General features: G+C 42.0%; 1 protein-coding gene across 5 annotated transcripts; it reads left to right on the top strand.

Annotated features, from left to right (window-relative positions):
* Positions 1-832: 832 nt before the first annotated feature.
* Positions 833-18692, top strand: raver1 (ribonucleoprotein, PTB-binding 1). Of its 5 annotated transcripts, none has more exons than XM_036148105.1 (15): positions 833-1232; positions 2182-2248; positions 10197-10666; positions 11451-11642; positions 11755-11875; positions 11957-12057; positions 12203-12238; positions 12642-12720; positions 15539-15741; positions 15841-15922; positions 16055-16197; positions 16338-16409; positions 16526-16663; positions 16825-16890; positions 16988-18692. In XM_036148105.1, exons 1-15 carry the CDS (start codon positions 903-905, stop codon positions 17132-17134), a joined length of 2247 nt encoding a protein of 748 aa, XP_036003998.1. In that variant the 5' UTR covers positions 833-902; the 3' UTR covers positions 17135-18692. The 5 variants fall into 5 exon arrangements, with proteins under 5 accessions (XP_036003998.1, XP_036003996.1, XP_036003997.1 ...); XM_036148103.1 differs by having other exon boundaries at positions 16052-16197; XM_036148104.1 differs by having other exon boundaries at positions 834-1232; positions 16052-16197; positions 16529-16663.
* Positions 18693-22675: the final 3983 nt, after the last annotated feature.

Here is a 22675-nt window from a genome sequence, read left to right as displayed (position 1 = left end):
CAAAACCAAAACAGGATTAAGTAGTAACAGAATTCAGACATTGCTTTTTGTTGAAATTTAAACATCAAAAGGCATTAATCTTTGTGTAGGCATTTTAAACACAACATTCTTCGGGTAACATTTTTAAAGTGATATTTTGGAAAAGGAAAAATGTACGTTTGCATAACTGGATCAAACATGAATGTACAGAGAAAAGAGATGTCTTTGTTGGGAAAAAAAATAAGATGAGCTATCAGAAACCTTTGTTGTAAATTAGACAAAAGCCCTCCAAAATGTCTGAAAATGTTGTTTTGACTAGCAAGCATATATGTATTGATATCTGTTATGCAGTGAATAAAACTAAAGGACCACCCACCCATAAGTACTGAGCACATATACTGTATAAAGTTTTTCATAGTACACATACTTTTCAGTAGTTAGTTTTTTTTTTTGCAGTTGCCCCCATGACATTTTTTATTTTATTTTCAGAGATATTTAATTTGGGATTTTCATAAATCGTAAGCCCTCAGAAAGGACAGAAATAACACTTGAAATATGTCTCTGTTTAATTATTCTTTTCAGTAAATACGTTTTGCAGTTTAAATTCACCTATTCAGATAATTTGAATCTTTCAAAATTATCAATAAATTATTCAAATTTATTGAGATTCACCTCCTGGTATGTAAACCAACCCTATCTGTGAAGATGGATTTGTATGGCCTGCCACACCGTTAAAAGAGGGCTACAGAGCTGCTAGTAGGGAGCGTCGCCCCGCCCCCACGGCACGTTGCGTCGTAGTCATGGAGAATGCGTTCCCCGCTCGCCCAATCAGAAGCGTCGCTTGGTCCATGTGTGTATTGTTTAAACTGCTCAAAACCCGACCGAGCTTCAAGCTCGATTAAACCTCCAACCAAACTGCGGGTATGGCGGCCGCCGTGGCTCTCAGCACCACCTCAGGCACGGATGACAGCGCGGACAGCGGGCCCACCTTTGCCTCTCGACTATTTAGCTCAAATAACGACCTCGCTACCGACACGGAGAACTTCATGGCCGGTGATGGCCACCGCTATCCCGAATTCGCTCCGGGGGAAGAAGACCCCACATCGGGCCAGGAGAGTCAACGCAGGGTCGAGGAGGACTTGACACCGCTGAGCCCCGAAGATGTCGAGAGCCGCTTGGAGAGAACTCGCCGGGAGTTTTACAACCGTAGGAAAATAATAATAAAAAATTTACCCCCGGATGTCACCAATCAGGTAAATGGGACAACGAGTTGGATGCACCCGTGAGCAAGTTGGCTAAACGTTAACCTAGCTCCGATACGCCAATCATGCTACAGATGTTAGCCTGCTAGCCATGTAACCCTGGCTTTAATTAACGCTGACGTGATGTGTGTACTCTGTCTGCGTGGCTGTCACTTTAAATGTCAGAACTATTAAACTTACTCTCAACATGTAGCTAAGTTTATATAAACTGTGTAATATAAAAATAAAATACTGCATTTTGGCGACGAGATAACCATTTGGCCTGTAGTGGTCATCTGTGGCCTATTTGACCAGCTGGGGCCACGTTCCGTAACAGTTTAGCAACTTTTGATGTTTTTGGGTTTTCCCGTTTGAAATGTCAAAAGACGAGGAGCCACAGGTGCAGCGTCTTTGCGTCAGTCCCGTGTGGGTTTAATTTGCTCACCTGGCCTGTCATTGTTGTTCTGTACTTGTTTTTAAATCTATTTTTAGTTTGGACGCTTGAACGTGCCTGAGTCGTGGGGAGCAGCAGGCCTGCGGGCGGTACCATTGTTCCCTGGCAGGGTGTGTGTGGGTTTGGGGGGGGGGGGAGAGCACAGGGAGTTCGAGATGTGAGGGCCGTGTAACAAAAGGTGGAAGGCGTAGAGACAAAACCGAGTCAGAAAATGCTAGAGAGCGTCAGTATTGGTCGGTGAATGGGCGAAAGCAATGGAGAATTTCTGCCTCAACAATGAGGCTGCGCACCCACCCTAACCTTTCTCTCAACAGGTAGGCCAGCCTCACTGCGGACGTGAAAGGGTTAATTGTCAAGCTCAAAATCTCAACTTCAGCACTTAACCCAGGCATCACAGATGGCACATTTATCACAGGAAAGAAAAAAAACAAACATATTTTGTTATTTTAAACCTTAATAGATGATTTAATGTAAATATAATCGTTTTTTATTTATGTATCTTCACAGGAGGTCCACAAGCTGTTGGGAAGCTATGATCTGAAGTACTGCTTTGTTGACAAATACAAGGGCACAGGTTGGTTTATATTATTATTATTATTATTATTATTATTATTATTATTATTATTATTATTATTATTATTATTATTATTTAACCTTCATTTATTACAGGTTGTCTCATTGAGATCCGAGATCTCGTTTAGAAGAGAGACCTGTTTTGATTAAACGAACAGCAGCAAAATTACAAAGATGGAAACGGTACAGATCATTAAAGAAAATCAACTCCGAGTTAATTAATGTAGTAAAAATATTACCTTTTTAACAAGAGCAGGTTTCATAGGAAGATTTTTTTTTATTATAAAAGGGGCTTAGTCATGTGCTGTGAGTTTATAAATGTCTTTGCAAGTAGCTCACTCTGGTTACATACAAAGGTTTTCAAATTAAATTAGCACGCCGTGTTGGTTTATTATATCTTATACTTTGTTTTTGCTCCGTCAGTGACCAAAACGCTTCGGTTTTTTATTCACCATAACAAGAGCACGTGACCGGAAGTACGATATTGCACATGTACACCATGAGTGCACAAGGGGAAGCAATTGAGCTCACAGATAGTGAAGGGCACAGCTAACCAAAGGGGTAGCGGACAGTTTCGCAACCGTTAAGCCAGAGACGAATAAGGAAATTTTGAGGAAACCGTCCTCTGACTGATGACCACCAGCTGTTGCTGGGACTGTGTTGCACGTCTTCAGACAGATGGTGCAGTGCGCACGAATAGTGTGTGCAGCACGGCATGTTTGAGAGAATATCTGTCTTAGTTTATGATGTATGACACTGGAAGCTTATGGGAAGAATATTCTTTCCCTCTGTGGCCAGGCGGAGCATGCCGTTTAGAAAAAAAAAAATGGTACGTGCGAGTCGGGAAGCCGCTGAGTGCTTCTGGAGGTCCCCCCCCCTCATTGTCACAAGCGAGAATTGTCATGATGTTTAGAGTCACTGATTGTTGTAACATCAGTGATATCATGTTGCCTGTGCGCTATTGTAAAGCATAAAGATCGGTTTATTCATGCTGCGTGGGAACAACTTTTTCCTATTTTATACACGCAGGTTAAACGTCCATGCAGCTGTAGAGCGGGTTGGTCTTCCAGTGCTCCAAGCTGTCGCTTCACTGTGAGCAAGTGCAGGATGGTCTACTTGCTTTCTGATAGTTCCGCAGTACTGCCCGCATAAATTGTCTTATTCAAAGATGAATACGTGTTTGTTTTTAATCGACAAAATGCGTGACTAGGCCCCTTTAAACGCCACTGTCGGCCCTCTGGGGTTGCGGATGGTGGCAAAATAACCTTGTCTCACTGGGAGCGTTCTCATACTCACGGATCACTGCAGGCGGTGAAGTCCTGAAAGCGAAGTCTGTGGCTAGACTGTCTTAAGTCAAATGTAGGAGGATAAATGTGGCAGGGACGATCTAAGGATACCTTTGTTGATGAAGATGTACCAATACATGAGATCGATAATGATGGCCAGTTGACCCAAAGATGGAAGGTGCACAGGGTCTCCTCGCGGTGGTAAATGAACTGAGTTCAAATTAAGGCCAGTAAAAGGTAATAAACAGAACCTGACTTGGTCGATTTTTCGTCACCCCTTCAATATGTTGGCATTTTTATTCATGCTGACTTTTTGTTTTAAGTCCGTTTAACTATAAAATCTGAATAAAAGAATTAGAACTACAAAAGGATCTGAGCCAAAGTTGTTAGACCCGATTGGTTCCGCCGTCCGATCTGCTGTGCACATGAGCGCTGTTGAGACTAGCGAGTCATTTCGTACCTCACCATGGGAAAATCAAAGTTTTTACAACTTTGACTCCGTGTTCTTCTCTCAGTACTCACTCTTTCAGCCCACCTGTCTCCTCCTTGTCCACGGTTTCCCCAACCGTTCAGCAAAGTATCCGCCCCACTGTCAAAACCCCTGCCCTCCGAAAAGCTAACGGCATGTTGTAAATTATTAAACATCTGTACATGTTCAGTTAATATTATTGAAATTATTAGCCCAAGTAGCGCCAGATCGCATTCTAGACCATTGCTGTCTCAACGTTTTCGCTCCTTTCAGCTCCCCGTGTCTGAGTCACATGTGGCACGTTGCTCCGTGGGTAAACATAATATATACATAATATAAATATTTAAATCCACCCAATTTCTGACGATGGAAGGACTAAAACATCCCACAGAGCTGGGAATACTAAGCGTCTACAAGCCGCGGAGGCTTTTCTGTTGGGGGAAACATGCGATGGTCATCAGAGCAATAAGCTCTAAGATGTGCTACTAGTTATCCCAGTCAGAAAGTTGTATCCCCTCGCATCGGGAGCGCGTTTGCCTAATACAAATACGAGGATGATTACTTCAGCTTAAACTTGATTCATAAACATTAATGCTCAAAATGGCACGTTCTCAACAAGTACAGGACTCTATGGTCATCTTCAGGTGTCCCACAAAAATGCAGTTTGGTTTGATTGTCGCACATCGCAAAATGTCTGTCTGCTGGAAACAAAAAATCCAATGTCCTGCGTCTTAAAACGTGAAAAATAGATGAAAACAGATGGCTGCTTTATTCTTGCAAAGAAACATTTTGTAGACCACTGAATGAATCAGAGAAAGGGATCTCAAATCTAATAAAATAAACACTGAATAAAGTTACACTCAGAAATATTCTAAACTCTGACAGATCTGGATTTAAAAAGATTTTCATTCAATAAAGAAGTAGGAACGAAGAGAGGCCTTTGTTATATAACCTTGGATAAAGACACATGATAGACTGAAAGGTGGATAAGTAAGGGAAAAATGGAGAGGGACAGAAGCTGTCCGCTCATATAAATCTTTATTCTGAGATGGTAATGGAAAGTTAAGTGGAAGGAAAATCTTTGCCCCCTTAGACAAAATTCCTAGGGGAAACACTGCTGTCTATTGCTGGTCTTCTCTCTCTTTTTTTTGTATTTGTTTTTCACACTCTGTGCCTGCAGCCGTATTTTCATCCAATTCTCATTCTAATATTCTGCATACTTTTAAAATGTCGCAAAAAGAAAATGCAAATCAGACGCGTTTCCATCTACTGGTTTGTAGCAAATGAACCAGGCGGCGCAAAGTGTTATGTCGTTGTATGACGTTATGCTGTAGCTCAGTTGCTGCTTCTCAGTTTTGTCTGTAGTAAAACGTATTGTAGAGGTAGTATAAATTCAACTATGCAATTCCTGTATAAACCCTGGTACAGCAACAAGTGAGATTTACACCCAGTTATGAACTGTGATGCTCCATGATGGACAGGATCGTGTATATGCATAGAGGTGGTTTATGTAAACATCACAGTAATCTAATGGAGGCAGGAAGGTCATTAAGACAAGATGCTTCTTTGCACTGAAAGAAAAAGAAAGCTCTGTTCCTAAATCCAAAAAAAAAAAAACATTAAAAATCTAACAACTGGACTTCTATTCTGAAGCTGAAGACATTTTGAACTGAGAAAGCTTTCAGCTTCAGAATAGAAGTCTAGTTTTAAATCATTCATTTGTGGTCTATATAAAGCAGAACAGCAGTGCATTGGTCTGAATTCCTTGCTATTGTTGCCCTACAGCCCCTCTTTTACCCCTTAATCTGAGAGCAGCTTGTTTTAGTGCCGTCTCTTTAAATGCAAAGGAGGCACGTCGCACCCGTTACACAGAGCGTTCCACTCCACCCCGTTAGGGACGTTTTTGTATATGCTGGGGGGGAGGGTAAAATCAATTGTGTGGGTTAATGCACCCAACGACCAAACATTTTCACTTATGCTTGTAGCTTTGGGTTAAAACCGATGGATTCGCAGGATTGGTTAGATGAGATGTCTACGTAATACTTAGATGGACTAAATTAAACTTTTCTGCCCTTCTAGAGACTTTAAGTACACCACAAAATGTATTTAAGGCCTAAAAAACTGTTTTTTGCTCAGTCTCATTAAAAAAAAAAAAAAGCGTTCCTCGCGCTTCCTCGTAAACCATAAACATGTTGTTGCTGTTTTTTTTTTTTTTTTTTTTTTTTTTTCTTCTTGAAAGCTCGCTCAAATTTTGTAAACCCGGCAGTTTAGTCTATTCTCAGTTTTAGCTTTCAGCTAAAACTACGTCTATTTGTCAACAGCTGACACAGAGTAGCTTTTTCTCACATTGAAGAAAACGCATATATTAACTTGATTCTGCTGGTTTTAAAGCTTAATATTGACATAATTATCATCGATCTGGACCCATGTTATCTAGAACTGTTCTCATCTACAAAAGATACTCCTTGTCCTCCTTGTAGGGAAAGTTTTGTTTTTTTCCCCCCAGAAATCTTGGCCAATCTAATCTGGTTCTTAATCTCCAGGTTTGCACAAAAGGCGTCAATTTAAACTGAAAACCTGAGTTACAACATCTCCAATAAGTTAAAATGTATAGGGTAAAATGACTCCCATCAGGCGAGTATTTAATAGATGTGCTTTTTTTTTCTGCAATCACAGCAGTCTGTAGCTGTGTCTAAATCGGCACATCAGCAAGGTAGCACATCTGGACACTGCAAGTTTTCCCCATGGTTGGTTCCAGGACAGCTGGTGCTGTAGAATCAGGTCTGAACAGCCATTTATCTTGCCTCAGATACTTGATTAGGTAGAGATCTAGACTTTGTTTTTGGCCTCTCCAGAACTTCCTTTTCTATGCCTCTGGCTGTGATCTAGCATGGGGAAGAGCAGATCCTCATGCAGCGCTCTCCTTTTTGTTTTTTCTTGTCCTGTTGCCTCATTTTAGGCAAGATGGAATCTTGCGTGATGGACTTTTTAAAATCAAGACTGTATCTAGCATCAAAGTAGGCGGGCCACCTTGAAACCTTTGTTTCTATGACCTTCAACAGTTTGGATTGTGTGTCTGTGTTTGGATGCGATCTAACTTTACAAGCCTTCCAGGGCCCACTGCTGAGAACAGGATGCCGCCACCACCGTGCTTCACAGTGGAACTGGTGTTTGTGGTGATGTGTCATGTTTGATGTTACTCAAACAGTGTTTAGCCCAACAACCAAAAAAACTTGCTGTGTCTCTTGAGACCAGTGAACCTTGTTCCCATTGACCTGAGAGTCCCTACATGCGTTTGAGTGAATTCCAGAGTCTGAACCTCCTAAACCCTTAGCTGTTATTTATTTATTTTTCTAATAAATGTTACATTCACTTGGGACACATGAATTGTCCTTGGGTAATTTGTTTTCCTAAATGACAGTGCTGGCTTCTGGTGACTAAGACCTGGCCCCTTTTTTTTAAAGGAGGTTGATATTTATGCAAACACTTATTTTAGATTTATTTTTTTATTTTTTTAATGAACCAAGTTTGTAAAATTGTCATGGAAGATGCTTTTTGTGCTTTTTATAAATTGGCAAAGCAAAAACTAAAAAGTCCAGGATTTCATTTAGAAAAGCAACAAAAGACAGTTTGTCCAGTCTGACTGTTCTTCAGAATATCCAAGAATGAAATACAGCTTTCGTTCTTGGATATGCTGTGTTAGGATAAGAAATTCCTTTATTATCCCACAATGGGGACATTTTGGCATGACGGTGGCCAAAACGGGGTTACACACTAAATCAGTAATGGGGGGGAAACAAGCTAATATTATATAACGTTAGTTCTAAGAGCAACAGTGAATTAACTTATAAGAAAGGCTCCCATTAAAAAAAAACAGAGTAAGTGTTGCATAAATTTTGATATGACATATTCACGTAAAAGAAAATTTAAATATTCATGTTAAACAGGGGGGAAAAGCAGCACATTTTTACAACAGTGTCAGGGAAAATATGCAGTATGCTACCCCCTCCTCCCCCAGCATACCACCGTGTAGGAGAGAACCACAGACTGGAACATCCACAGGAGTTGGTGGGACTTCATCGGTGCTGCAGTCATTTTGTGGCTGAAATGTTCTGGAACCTCTGACCTTGTCTGGCAGTTTCAAAATCTTCACGCAGAAGGAGAAATTATCACATCTTTTCCCTCTGTCAATTCATCTGTAGAAACATTTAAGGGGCTATTAAAATGCCTCACATCTACACATTGGGTTATAGTTTTTATAAAGTGCTCCATAAATAAGTTTGACTGCAATATTAAAGATAAGCTTACAAACTAGAAGCACACTGAGGAAAACTGCTTCAGAATGAAACGACTTGGACATAAAAACCACGGCTTCATTTAAATGGTCGGTGTGTTGCCGTAATTCATCATTACGGCAGTCATAAACTCCCTTTGTCACGATATCCCCCCCCACTGCTTTGTCATAAATTCAAGTAGCGCCGCGTTATCAGTATCTCTGTGAGCTGCATCCTTTTTATTGGGAAGAAGAAACCGGATAAAACAAACAGAGGCTCCCAAGAGACAAAGCCGCGTCTCCAGAAGGTCGACAATCATGATAATTAACGAAGGGAGGGAAATGAATAGCCCTGCGTCTTCTAAGCTGTTGTAAGGCCAGAAAATGTTTTTTTTATGCTTTTTTATTTTTCACAATATCTGAAGTCTGTCACATTGTATTTAGTGAAGGTCAACGAAGCAACATTCTGAGGTCCTGACGTCGCTGTCAGAGACGCTGAGCCAGTTGTCAGTCACTGCGAGGGTTGTACGGTCGCACTGGCTGAAGAGGTGGTGCTTTCTGCCATTTTGCCATCAGAGTCATCCTTTATCTGACAAGCCTAAGAGAAAACGGTGTCAACAACTGGGTTCTCTGATTGACTGTGTATAAATGGCTTTTTCTTCTTTTTTTTCGGTTGGTCTGCATGCTTTTAGTGTACTCTGCTTTTTTGTCCCTTCTCCTTTGTCACGTCCAGCTTCAAGGCAAGTTCTAAAGCAAGAGAGGCTTTAGAGAGTAGGGCTGAACAATTAATTACATTTTCAATATAATCGTGATTTTAAAAAAAACAACACAATTTCCAAATCGCATAGGTCTGCAATTTTTGGCTATGTAACAATTAGGGAATTGGACACGTCCATTAGGTGTCAGTAAAATGTTTGAAGTGGGTTTGCCTCCACATGGAAGGGAAGACAGTTGCAGCAGTAAGATAATATAATTTTATTACTTGTTTTAGAGTTTGTATAATCATTCAAAGCATTAAGTACAGGACAGGTCAATCAGTTTAATACATAGAGTTGCTTGTTGGTTGGACTTTGCACTTTATGTTCAACAAGGATTGATGTCCAATTAAATTAAAAGCCGTTCTCTTGAATAATATTCTGATCAATAGAAACATTAAAAGCTCATGTTTAAAATGGTCCTTGTTTACAAACATCTTTATTTAGAGGCCATTTTTGTTGCTTGTGGTTAATGCGGAGAAATAATAAGTCAAAATTGCTATTTTGGTTAAAATATATTGTAGGCAGAACGCAATCATTTCTGCACAGAGTTTAGATGCTGTGGGTCTTTGTGCAACTAGTCCACATGGCGAGGAAACAAATTGATTTTTTGTGTGTATATATTTTAAAACACATGATAAATTAAACTGGGGAAAAAAATTGTATTAAATCGCAATATTAAGAAAATCGCAATTAGAGTATTTTCCAAAATCGTTCAGCCCTACTTTAGAGCGATAAATCCTCCCCTCGATGATTTGTTTAATTGCAGTTAGGGCATTGAGTACAAACCGATGCCCAACATGACAGGAAGAGGGGGAAAAACGACAACAGAAAACATATAGACAAAAATCACAGAACCAGATAGCCAGCTGCTACAAAAAAATCCTCTTATGGCCACCATGGGGGAACTGGGGAAAGATGACCGCTAACACACCTGCGAAGAGGTAAAACTAACAGGAGAAACCCCAAAACAAAGATCTGCTGCGAGGACCTGGAACAAAACAGTTGATACTGGTGTACAGAACTCCTGAGCAACACAGCTACAGTATTCTGAGTGGATAAATGTGTGTATGAACATGTAAATATGTGGTTTAGGCCTGGATTGTTTTCAGTGATTGCTTGCACCGCATTCTAAGGTCTTGTTTTTTTTTTTTTTCCTCTCCCAGCATTCGTGACGCTCCTCAATGGCGAACAGGCCCAGTGCGCCATCAAAAAGTTCCACCAGGTCCCGCTGCGGGACCGCGAGATCTCGGTGCAGCTGCAGCCGACCGACGCCCTGCTGTGCGTGGCCAACCTGCCCCGGGCCTTCACCCAGCAGCAGTTCGAGGAGCTGGTGCGGCCTTTCGGCAACCTGGAGCGCTGCTTCCTGGTCTACAGCACCTCCACGGGCCACTCCAAGGGCTACGGCTTCGTGGAGTACATGAAGAAGGACTCGGCGGCCAGAGCCAAGTCGGAGCTGCTGGGGAAGCAGCTGGGCTCCCGCATGCTCTACGTCCACTGGACGGAGATGGGCTCGCTGACGTACGCGCAGCTGCAGTCGCGGTGCCTGTGCGTGGACCGGCTGCCGCCGAGCCTCCTGACGGCCCAGGATCTCCAGAAGGCTCTGGTCGACACCCATGCACCGGTTTTCTGCCAGGTCGGTGTGAGCGCGCGCAAAACACTCCGCTGCCCGTCAAGCTAATGCATTCAGAGGAATAAATTATCCCTCACTTCAACAATAACGAGCAGATTTTTTTTTTAAATAAAACACGCCTTTCATATTTTGTTCCTTTTCATATGTTTTTGATTTATTATTTTTTTTCTCTCTTCAGATTTATTCATTTTGTGCAGTTTAAGGTCAGAGTAAACGCTTTTGAAGCTCAGGGGAAGGTTAAAGGCTCTCATGTTTATCAGACGCTGGCCCTGAGGGCGTTGGGACTCGTTTATTTTACTGGATCTGATACAGATGTTAAAAGGGATGTTCCAAAGGCGTCCTCTGCGCTTGATCTTGTAGCACCTTTCATCTTCACCCCTGTCTGCTTGTGGTCACTCAGTTTCTATAGCGATGGGGCAGGCTGGTTTGTTGGTAAGGACTAACGGGACCCGCAGGTGGTGTCCTTCAGCGTGCTGCTTTGGAATGAAGGTTTTCTTTTTTTTATTTTATTTTTTTCTCTTGTAAATTTTCAGTTTTTTTTTTTTTTTTTTTTTTTTTTTTTTTTTCCCCAGATTTAATAAAATTGCAATTTTGAACTAGGAGGTGATTTTAAAGTGACCGGTTTTGTTTCCATGGATCGTTTCAAGGGAGCCATTACTGACTTGTGGTGGTGCCTGCCACATGTTTAGAGATAGTTGGTTGGAAGTTCAGAGACTCTCCTGTCCATTTTATTTATTTTTTTTCCCTCTGGGCTGTCGTTGACCGCTTTCATTTCTCCTCACTTTAGTTGGCTCAGGGACAGGATGGAAGTTTCCGGCGTTTCGCCGTGCTGGAGTTCGCCACCGCGGAGATGGCCGAGGAGACGCAGCGACTCGGAGACGGCAGGCTGCTGGGCGGGACGCACATCCGGGTGTCCTTCTGTGCCCCCGGCCCTCCTGGAAGAAGCATGCTGGCTGCCCTGATCGCTGCACAAACGATGGTATTAAGGTCAAATTTGTGCATGTCCTGTGTCCACGGCGGACGCTTTGCTCACTCGTTGTTTGCTTTTTTTTCTTAGCTGATTGTTTCTGTTTTTTGTTTCTGCCTACAAGGCTGTGAACAGAGGCAAAGGTCTCCTCCCTGATCCGACAGCCATGCAGATACTCACAAGTCTTACTAACCCTGCCACCATAAAGATGCTGCTCAACACCATGGCACAGGGACACAAGCAAGGTAGAGAGTCTTAATAATTTTTTTTTTTTTTTTTTTAGATTTGTTCCGATTCTTTGGATCTTAATTATATTTTATTTGCAGGCCTCCTTGGAGCTGCTCCTGTACTGCCGCTGCTGGCCAACCCTGCCCTGTCGTCTGCCCTGCTGCAGCTGCTCCTTCAGAACCAGGCCAAGGCCCAGCAGGTACCGCTACCGTTTGGCCTCCGCCCCGATACGATCTCTCCTCCCGCTCCCTCATCTTCCGTTTGATTCGTCTTCGCCCCACTCAATGCAGACCTTCTCCTCCCCTCCTCTTCCTCCTCTCTGTTCTGCGTCTCTGTGCCATCAGCAAGCCTTTCTGGGAAATCATCTTCTCTGGGCTCAGGTGCTGCACGATAAAGACAAAACCCCTGTAGTGTTGTGCGTGAGTGATAGTGGTGGTGTGAGGTTGGAGGCTGAAGCTTGGTGGGTTGCAGACTTTTTTAGGTAAAAGGGAACAGATTAGTCCTGGTCGGTAAGCTCTCTCTGGGAAAGTGAGGATTTTTTTTATGATTCTGTGTGTGGGGTGCTCTTCTGAGTGATGCTGTGGGTGTGCTTCTCTATTATATGGCCAGATTGCTTAAAAAAAAAAAAAAAAACTGGTATTTCGGGAAAAATTGGTGAGTGAATTCCGACAGTGATTTAGAGCGTTTCTGTGCGTCGGTTTCTTTTTTTTTTTTTTATCTTCTGAGTGTAACGGCCAGCCTGAGCGACCCTGTGGTAACACTGATCTGTCCTTGGGCCAACAGGCAGGACTCATCGGGGAGAATCCTCTGGCCGCTCTGCTCGTCCAGCAGGGAGTCCATCTGCTCGGAGATATCCCTCAAGGTCTGGCATCTTTCACTTCCAGCTGTAGCCCCTTGAGTGACTAATGACATGTTTTTGCTTTTTCATCTGATTATAAACATCTGTATCCTCTTAATCATGCATCACACTCCTTGGCGTTGGCCAACGCTCAAGTTTTCAGATGAATCCACATTTCGGTCATATTTTAGGCATGCTGATGAGTAGGTGGGTTCTTATTAGGGGTGTGCAAAATAATCGTCATGACGATGCATCGTGATTCTATGTTTCCCGATCTACTGCATCGATTCTTGACGCCAAGTATCGATTATTAATTAAAAAAAATGAATAAATAAAATTGCATGAATGGTTGGCGAACATCAGCCAAAAACAAGTGGAATACAGCTTCATTGGTTTAAAGGACCACTGAGACCATGTAAACGGCACTGATTATCCTTATTTTGTTATTTTAAGTTTTATAAATCCTAAGCACTTTTTGTCAGTGTGTCCACTCCAGTAACAGTAATATTTGTTTTTATGGCAATACATCCAAAAATCGTTTCAATAAATGCAGCTATGTATGAATTCAATTGCTTTCAGTTATGTATCAATTGAAGACACTACCCAGATCATACACAGCCAGTCAGCCACTGATAACGGCTGCATTTTTTTCTAACAATGTTCAGTGAAAATGTCGCAATGCATCGCGATACATCGCAATAATTCAAGTATCGTGATGCATTGACATCGAAAATCAGATCATGGCATGTAAATCGTGATTCGAATCGTGACTTCTTTGGCAATACCCACCCCTAGTTCTCATAGGTGTCCGTACCGTCTAAACCTCGTGGCAGAGCGACACAAAGGCCTACCCATGAAATTGATTGATAATGGGTTGTTTTCATCTTTTCAGATTTATAATTGTAACCCCGGGCTCACATTGGATGCAGGGCAGTTATGCTTGCAGCGCCGCTAGGAACCCAGAAAATTAAAAATCGATGCGTCCACCCACATCAGCTGCATGCTGTTGCAACTCTGGTTACCGACGTTTTATCCAGTTTCTTCTTCCCAATAAAAAGGATGCAGCTCACAGAGATGCTGATTATGCGGCGCTACTGGTTGCGAAAAATTCCACAAGAAGGAAGTTTGACCGGACGCAGCAGCGGTTACCGGATCAAGCTCCTGAAATTCACGAGCTAAACAGGAAACGTTGGGCGCTAGACTGGATAAAGTTTCAGTGAATTCAGAATATAATCACCGCAACAACTCTCTAGCTTGACTAGTTCAAACAAAATGCCAACACAGAAACACGAGGAAACAGGAGCTTTTTGGAGGATGAAGCATTCGATGAGCCCAGAGTAAGAAGAAAAAGGAAAAAATGCAATGCATATCGCTTAAGTCCCCTTTTTACCGAAGCCCCAAAAATAACTTGGAGAATGCTGAACAAACGGCATCATGGAGACCAAGCACCACAGCAGGCTGGTCGGGGATAAAGTTGTTGTTGTTTATAGCTGGGTTGGGTTAGAAAATGTTATGACAAGCTTCGAACATGTGAAGCACAGCCCAGTTATCGTCTGTAAAATGTCACAACTGCAACCGATCTGGACGTGGCCTTTTAACCCATATTAGCAGGCTTGGTAAGGAGAGCAGAAAATATTCATATCATCATGTTTGCTGTCATAATTTTTCCATTTTCTAAAAGAGGAATATGTTCTAATTAACAAATGCAGTGGTTCTACAATAATTATGCATGCTTAAATTTTGATTTGGTGTATCGGATCGGCTGCACAATGTTTCACACATATATTTTCATTGCAATGTTGCTTGTGTGCAATATTCATATTACACATACCTTAACCCGAACCCAAAGGACTGTGTAGTTAACTAATATTTTCCAGGTGTTGATCTTTTATTCTACATGCTAATATAATCTTCAGCCTGTTGTACAGAGGTTTGCTGCAGCAGATGCTCACACCAAACGGCAATGGCATTGCCCAAAAATAGACATTCAAGAAAATTAAATCAAATGCTAGCAGAAAAAGAAACAGCTTCTTTCCCAAATCTCTGAGGGCCATCAACCCCTGCTGGAAATGACCAAACCATCAGTTTGGCCAGTTCATAATCTATAATTTATACTGTGTATTTGCACACCTAGATTTCTGGGCTGGTCTTAAACTTGTTCTAAAATGTAAACTACTTTTATTCTTAAAAAAACTAACAAAAAAAACCTAAAAGTTAAGCTGTGTATAAAGAGTCTGTGTTTAGCCGAGGAACCCCCCCCCCCTTTATTTATTTATTTTTTGAGTCCAAGATTTATAGATATTGAAATAGAGAAGACCTCAATTCATCTTTCACAAAAGCAATGGTTGTCATCCACAGTCTGAAAATCACACGCTTATTTTATAGATGATTCTGTCGCTATTCAATCAGGTTCAAATTTACTACTTTGAGCTCAAGCATCCATAAGGTTTAAAAATGTATTTAATTTATTTGAATGGATGGAGGGAGCCAAATACAATGGACACCCCAAAAAACCTGTAGCTGTAATTGCAGCAAAAAGGTGGTCACACCATGTATTGACTGAGGGAGACTAAATAAAAAATTTTATTTGTAAAAATTGTTCAACTATTTATTTTTTTTATTTTTTTCTTCCCCATTGTACTTAACTTTGTTGGTATGTCACGTATAATCATAATAAAATACATGAGCGTTCGTGGCTTTAATGTCAAATGTTTATGGGGTATGAGTATTTCCTCAGCACAGTACCTGGGTTTTAAAAACATTGATTTCTTTTTTTTTTTTTTTCAACTATGTATCCCATTTGCTTTTCCTTGGCTCTGAATTTTGCTTTCAATGGCTGTAGGGGGTGTAGTCCCAGGGCTGGGTCTGCAGTCAGATGCCGTGCCCTCCCTGAAGCCGGTGCCACTTGGCAGAGGCCTGGCCATGGAGCAGGATTCCCTCACATCAGCGTGCAGCTTCCCTCAGACGCCTTCTCCCACCCTGCCAGGCATTTCCTTACCCCTGATGGGTGGCATGATGGGGGCAGATGGTCTCACAGCGCAAGGGGTACGTTTCCAAGTAATTTACATAAAAAAAAATGTATACTTTTTTCTTTTACTCCTAATTGTGCAAGCAGTAAACAAAGGCTGTTCTCATCCCTGCTAGGTGTCCATGCTGAGCGATCTTCCTAAAGAGATGAACCTTCAACAGAGCTCTTTTCTCAATGTCAACAATGTTTATCCTTCAGGTGAGACGCCATGTTTTTTTTGTTTTTTAAACCCTCAGCATGGTTCACTTGAAGGTCTGTTCATGTGGGTGATGCTTGAAAGCAAGCAGTCAGCCTAACCCATCTCGCTCACGTCTCCCTCTGCTGCAGCAGCAAGCAGCAGACCTCATCCCTATAGGAAGAGGCCAACGCTAAGTAACGTGTCCAACCAGCACATGCACCCCGCCATGCAGCCGGATTATAACCTCCACTACCAGGATCCCTACAGCCCCGAGTATCCTTCACCTCTGCATCAGGTAATCACCTCTTTTTCGGCTGAAGTTTGACATGAATAGATGCTGCTTGACTAGTTGTTGGGCGTCCCTGCACACTGCTCCTCCATTACTGGTCTATATGATGTAATTTGGTCTGATGCCCATCTGCTGCTTCTCCTCAGGATGCCTTGGCCTACTTGTACGAACAGCAGGAGAACGTCGACGTTGGAGCCTTGGCGGGATTCGGTCAGCAGGTAGCGTGTTTCGTGTCTGTTCAGCTGTTTCAACCTGATTCCAGCCATTTGTTATAATGTCATGCCATTCGGGGGGAATCGGTTTCCCTAATTAGTTTGGGTTTTATTGAAACCAGCAGTTTCCTCGTCAACCCGACTACGGCGAGCAGTTTTCCCACTACACGTATGCGAGCGGCGCGCCGCTCTCCTCGTACTTCAGCTCAGGACCAGAAGCTTCCAGTAGCGGCTCCCTCCCTGCCACCCACCTCAACAAGGTAATCAGTAAAACGGGCATCACTTTCTGTTTGAAGTATTGATCTACCTGTCTGAATAAGAGGAGGTTAGGCTGAAAGCAGCAGGCTAGTGTTTAATGTTTAACAGCGTGTTTAAAGGCTGTTTTTTACTATAAGTCTGAGAAATGTGTGTTTGCCTGCAGGCTGTGGGAATGCCTGCTGGAAGCCACGGTGCACACTGCCCTCCAGGCCAGGGGAGCGTCATGAAGGTAACTGGCAGGTTGCCTCAAACGCGCTTTATTTAACATGCGTTGGCCTTACAAGAAGCCATTCTTAATCTGCCACCTTTCTGTTTGCCGGGTCCAGACGCCAGTATGCAGCCAGAAGCGCGTTTTCTCCCGGCTCATCCCGTCTCCAGAGCCGAGCCCGAAGGGAGGCTACGTGGGCCAGCACTCCCAAGGCCTCGGCGGCCACTACGCAGACTCCTATCTGAAGCGGAAGCGTATTTTCTGAGTATTTAAAGTTCAGCCATTTCACATTTGGAACAAAGCAGCATCTCCTGCAAAGGATGCGAAGCCCCCCGTGGTCGACCCTGGACCTGTTTTTACTCCTGTGAATGACCTCAAGGGGGCGCTGGAGAGTGCAGCCTGTTGTCTGGACAGTGGTAACTCTTTATGGTGTGTGGATTTTTTTTATTTTTATTTTGTTCTTCTCTGCTCCGTGTAAGTGTTTTTTGTAAATTTGTTTTATTTTCTTTTGTTTAACTTGTACAGTGAGAGAAAAAAAAAGGAATAAGTAGCAACTGTTTTTATTTTTATTATTCCTACAATAAGTGTGATGTGCTAGCTACAGATTGTGCTGCTTCTTGAATATTTGGCTGTCGTACTCTCCACACTTTCCAAAGGGACGTGCAAAGTATTAAAAACAAACTTTATCTCAGAGGCTTTTTTTTAAGCAGCCTTTAAATGTAAAAAGTTCATGTTTTATTTTTTTTTTATTTTTTTCCCCTCTTTACCACAACGTTTTTCTGTTTTTTTGTTTTACTGTAAGACTGGTTTCAGGCAGGGTTTTTCTTTTCTTTGCTCAACATGCAGCTTTCCATCCAGCAATGATAAGTTGTATGTCGATGTAAACGGCGCTTTATGATTCGGCGAATGTTTTTTTTTTTTTTTTTTCCCGAAGCTTTACGATCCTTTTCACGTTGTTCTTGTCTCCAGAGTCCGTTCTGAGCACCGGTTGTCCACTCGGGAGGGCAAAGGTCACTGTCCTAACCTGTTCTCACCTGTGAAAGTTTCAGTTTCTTACACATCTCTCCACAAATCTGTTGTTTTTTTTGTTTTTGGGGTATTTATTTATTCTCTGGCTGTAAAATCAAACCTCATCACCTTGTTGGTATAAATTAGCAGATGGTGCCGCCTGTAGATGGAAAAGCAAGTTTTGCGCTCTCGTCAGAGGTTGGAGCACTTCTCTTGATGAGCATGAATTTTGGAGGCAGTCTGTTCCTTTTTTGTCTGGCGACATGCTTATAGAAGCTAGTCACTGATTAGTCGGTAACATAACTGTCCTCACCCCCCCCCCCCCCCTTCAAGTAATTTATGGTTGACAGTTTGATTGTGAAAACCCCATTACCTCTGACTTCTGCTATAAATGCAGCTATACTTGAGCCTTAACGTTGTTTTCTGTGGTGATCATCCTACTCTGTGTTGGCTTCCATCTACATTTTCCATTTCTGTGTTTGCTGTGTAAATAGTTGAAGCTTGATTTTTCTTTTTAGAGTCCTGAAGGTATTTTCTTTTTTCCTGCCTACCTGTGGCATTTTTTTTTTCTTTTACAAGGAATTTTCCAGCTTTGTGTTTTGGTTTTGTGTTCCCGGTATGTTTGGAAAAAACTGGACATTTTTTTTTTAAGAATGGTGCAACGGTCCATGCTGCGTATGGACCAAGAGATGCAGCTGTATTGTGTGTTCATTAGCCACTATCAACGAATTAACTGCTGTCCTTTCATCTGTACCACCATGAGTGTCACTGTATGTTTGTGTGATGAGTGCAAGTAAATGTTGTTTAAAATCAATCCCATTTTGACTCGTCATTCCAAGGGAATTTTCACTGACTTGTGTGTATAAATGGATGCAAAGGTGGCAGATTTTTGTCTTACTAAGGTAAATTATTTATATTGGTATCTAGAAATGGATGTTATAGACATCTTTAATCACTTGTGTGGAAAATGTTTTCATGTGTGTGGTGAAAACCAAAAATCTGACCCTGTATAAGGGGACAAGTAGTTTCTCTCTAAATCTAACTGCCCTTGGCGGAAATTGGTGTTTTCCGCTGCTGTGGAAGAATTTTTGTCCACTCTATAGTTCAGCCAAACTGGGGCATCTAGATTACTAATTCAATCTTTTTTTTTTTTTTTTTTTTGTGGTTATTCAGATTAACTTGCCAAAGTGCTTGAGATAATTTTCCTGTTCCATGACTTTAAAGATTTTGGTAGAATAGGGTGTAAGATATGAAACTGGAGGCTGGATATTTAACAAGGGTCTTCTGTTAGAAACCAGAGAGTAAATCAACCCCAAATGATCACTCCCTCCAATGTGTGTTTGTCAATGTGTGTATATCCTGGATAATCCCAGGATAGGTTTTGGCAAATCTAGAACAAGCTTTAGAATGTGTGCCTTTTTTTTTTTTTTTTTTTTTTTTTTTTTTTTGTCTACAATGATTTTGGCTTTTTGAACTCTCCTGTGGCTGACACATTTGTCCAGGATTTGTTGATTTATGAGCACTGATCCTAACTTTGTGGAGGCTGCCCTAAGGTGTTGTTTCTACTTGCATACACTCACTCAACATAAACACACTTGGAATAATTTTGATAGGTCTGCTGTACTTGCTAAGAGGCTTCTGATGTCTCTGGTTCAGGAGTGGCTTGACACGGGGAATGCGACATTTCTAGCCCATGTCTGGTATTTGTATGTTTGGTTGCTCTTGATGCCCTGACTTCAGCCTTGGATTTTTTTTTTGTGAATGGATTTTGCTTAAAAATCCCCCCCAAAGCCTTCAGTTCTCCCTGTTGCATCTACACCTTTCATACCACATTCCAAATTCCTGAGACTGAATTTTGGGTTTTCATTATCTGTAGACCATAATGATCAAAATACAAGAAACAAAAGCTTTGAATATGTGTGTGTATAATGAATCTAAATGAGTTTAAATTTCTGATATGACTGGCAAGAAATATTGCAGTTTTATGCAATATTACATTTTTTTCCCCCCACATACTGCACATAGGCCTCAGTAGGTACTGTATTGGTGTGGGACACCATGGATGCAGTTGGGCAGCTGCACAACCGGTATGGGGATGGGTTTGGAGTCGTGTGTGTATGGGTGTTTGGGCCATGATCCGGGAGTGGCAGGCGCCCATCTGGAGGCCTCTGGCTTCCACGGATGTGCCATCCTGAGGTTGTGGGCAGCATGGGCTATGCTGGGCTCTGGAGGGCATCTCTCCCTCTTGACCTCTGAGGCTATATCAGCAGGTGGTTTATGGTCAGATGCTCTCCATACTTTGGTCTTTCAGAGTTCTGGCTGGTGTCTGCCCAGCATGTTGGGGGCTCTGTGGTCATCTACCTGCTTTTTGCTGGATGGTCTTGCAGTCTGAAGTCGGGGCGAGCCCTGCAGCTGTCAGGGCGACTGGGTCTCAGGCTTGGCCTGCGTGGCAGGAGACGATAGTGTGGTTGAGTCTGGGGGGGAGGGCAGCTGCCCTGGCAGCTGTTGCACCTGTTCTTCATCGACAATCTATCTTTGTGCTGCGTTTATGGCTGCCCTAAGGTGCTGTGATGTCTTGTCTTTCTGCTCACATACACTGACTCAACATAAACACACTTAGTTCTACACACCCGCACAATTACCCACCCACCCATGCACCGACACACAAATAACCCGGATGACTGAAGGTCATACAAACAGGTTATTACATCCATGTGGCCTGCCTACCTTGCTGCTGGATTTAGTCTTGATTTATTAAAGTTGATCATGCAATTAGGACTCCGTCCTGAGATATATTGTAAAGCAAACCTGTCCTGGCAAATGTAGGCAACCAGCTTCTCTATATTGTATCCCTGAAATAGACAGGACATATTGGGGGGGATTGTCTATGAGATGACCAGGCATGGCCCTCATACCCAAAAGAGTTGCACTGGGAACTCAGGGGTCTAAATATAAATGCCTTTTTTAGATTTTTGGTCTGTTACATGAAATCCCAGTGGCATTTATAGAAATTTGTGGGAATATAATGTGACAAAATGTGAAAAAGCAAAAACTTTTGGGGGTAAGAAACTCCTTAGAGGCAGGCAGCGTTCAGCTCTGGGAACATTTGCAAAGCATTTTAATAGATGCAGTATATGTTGAGTTATGATTAAAAAAAGACACATGAGTCAGAAGAGAATCTAATATGGATTGGAACATCTGGCACCTCAAACCTGGGTGTATGTCTTTGGACATTAATGGTGCCGTGCCAGGTGTGCAAATTGCTAGATCCATAGGCTCAAATGCACCAACATACCATCATGAGATACCGACTTAGAGGTAGCACTGATTATAAGCCAGGTGGTTTTGATATGTCTGACTAAAAAAAACAATTTATCACTTTCTTAGCAAAGTCTTGCACTAGAAAAACGCAGCAGCACTTTTTGAATCTTTTTCCATATAGCTTCTGAGCTTTAACGGGAATCCAGCTTCTTGAATACAGTCCAGTAATGTGAGACAGGGTTCAGCTGAGCAAAAAATTAGAGAATCTTAATCATCCTTTGGAGGAGACTAACAGGGGAAAAAAAAACCCACCTAAACTTTTAACATTTCAGTTTGTCAAATTTAGAAAATGTTACTATAACTGAAAATAGCAAAGGGTCATATGCAAAATCCACTTTAGTCAGTTAAATATACTGCAAATACAGATCTAAAACAGGTAAAATGTTCTTAAAGTTAGTCTATTCGTCCTTGATTTGAGCCAGTAAGTAAGATTATTTGCCAATGGAATGAGTATTTTTACTCCTAAAATAAGATAATTAGACACCCTGCACTTGAATTAAGATCATAGAGATGAATTGTTCCCATTTTAAGTGGAAAAGTCTTATTCCATTGGCAAATCATCTTATTTACCTGCTCAAATCAAGGACAAATATAAAGAAAAATTTTACTTATTTTTAGTTCTGTTTTTGTAGTGTAAATATGTTTATCTGGAGTCTGGGAGTGCAGAAAATACTGTCCCACCACCGCACATTCACACACATCATTTTCATGTAACTGCAAACTTCCCAATGGACATGCTCCCTTTAGGGCCTCACTGCCGCCCCGGTGGGGGTCCGTCATGCAGTGGGTCGCTTACGCTCCTCATCTGGTCTGAGGGCGACTCGTCTTGCAAATGCAAAATGGCACCAGTCACAACATCTGAACACACTAAATTAAATAGTTTGCCTGGTGATCCACTGTTTGCCCTTGGATTTTCTTCTCTCCTCCATGTATGGCTGGGGACTGACGCAGCTTTTTCGTCTGTTGTCTTGACCTTTTTGTGTTAACGTTCACAAATCTGCAGATCTCCCTCCGTGGTTGTCAGTTCGGCATATCTTTAAGTGACCGTCTCAATTTGTGCTGTTTTTGTTTTCACAAATCCCAGCTATGTTTTAAACAATCGACAATCAGTCTAAAATATCTTAGTCCCTGTTTGACCACTTATATGTGTGACAGTTTTGCTGCTTATCTCCATTTCAGGTTGTCTAGATGTGCAACATGTATTGAAAATGCGCCGATTAGCAATCTAAATGAGGTTTTGGGATTTTCTGTGATTTCACAAATAGAAGAAGGGCTTTATTAATCTCAAACTATGTTTTAAATCCCTTTTCTGTGTGGAATTAGTCAGTTTAGGATTTCAGATTGTGAGCTGGAGCTGATCAAACATAGGGCCGCTGTGACTAAATGCTACATTCAAGTAGCGGTCGGCACTCTTCTGATTGGAAGAATCAACTGGAACGGACTTTCTCCTTGGAAAGTCGGGGAAATGTTTTAAGGC

Source organism: Fundulus heteroclitus, chromosome 16 (genome assembly GCF_011125445.2).
Source record: "Fundulus heteroclitus isolate FHET01 chromosome 16, MU-UCD_Fhet_4.1, whole genome shotgun sequence".
In the NCBI taxonomy this organism is placed as follows: Eukaryota; Metazoa; Chordata; class Actinopteri; order Cyprinodontiformes; family Fundulidae; genus Fundulus; species Fundulus heteroclitus.
Note: the sequence above shows the minus strand (reverse complement) of the source record. Positions and strands in the feature narration are given on the sequence as shown.

Coding starts and splice junctions, on each gene's coding strand:
- raver1 (XM_036148103.1), top strand. CDS start 903: ATGGCGGCCGCCGTGGCTCTCAGCACCACCTCAGGCACGGATGACAGC. Junction 10,667..11,450: donor ATGCACCGGTTTTCTGCCAG/GTCGGTGTGAGC, acceptor TCCTCACTTTAG/TTGGCTCAGGGACAGGATGG. Junction 16,410..16,525: donor TGGCGGGATTCGGTCAGCAG/GTAGCGTGTTTC, acceptor TATTGAAACCAG/CAGTTTCCTCGTCAACCCGA.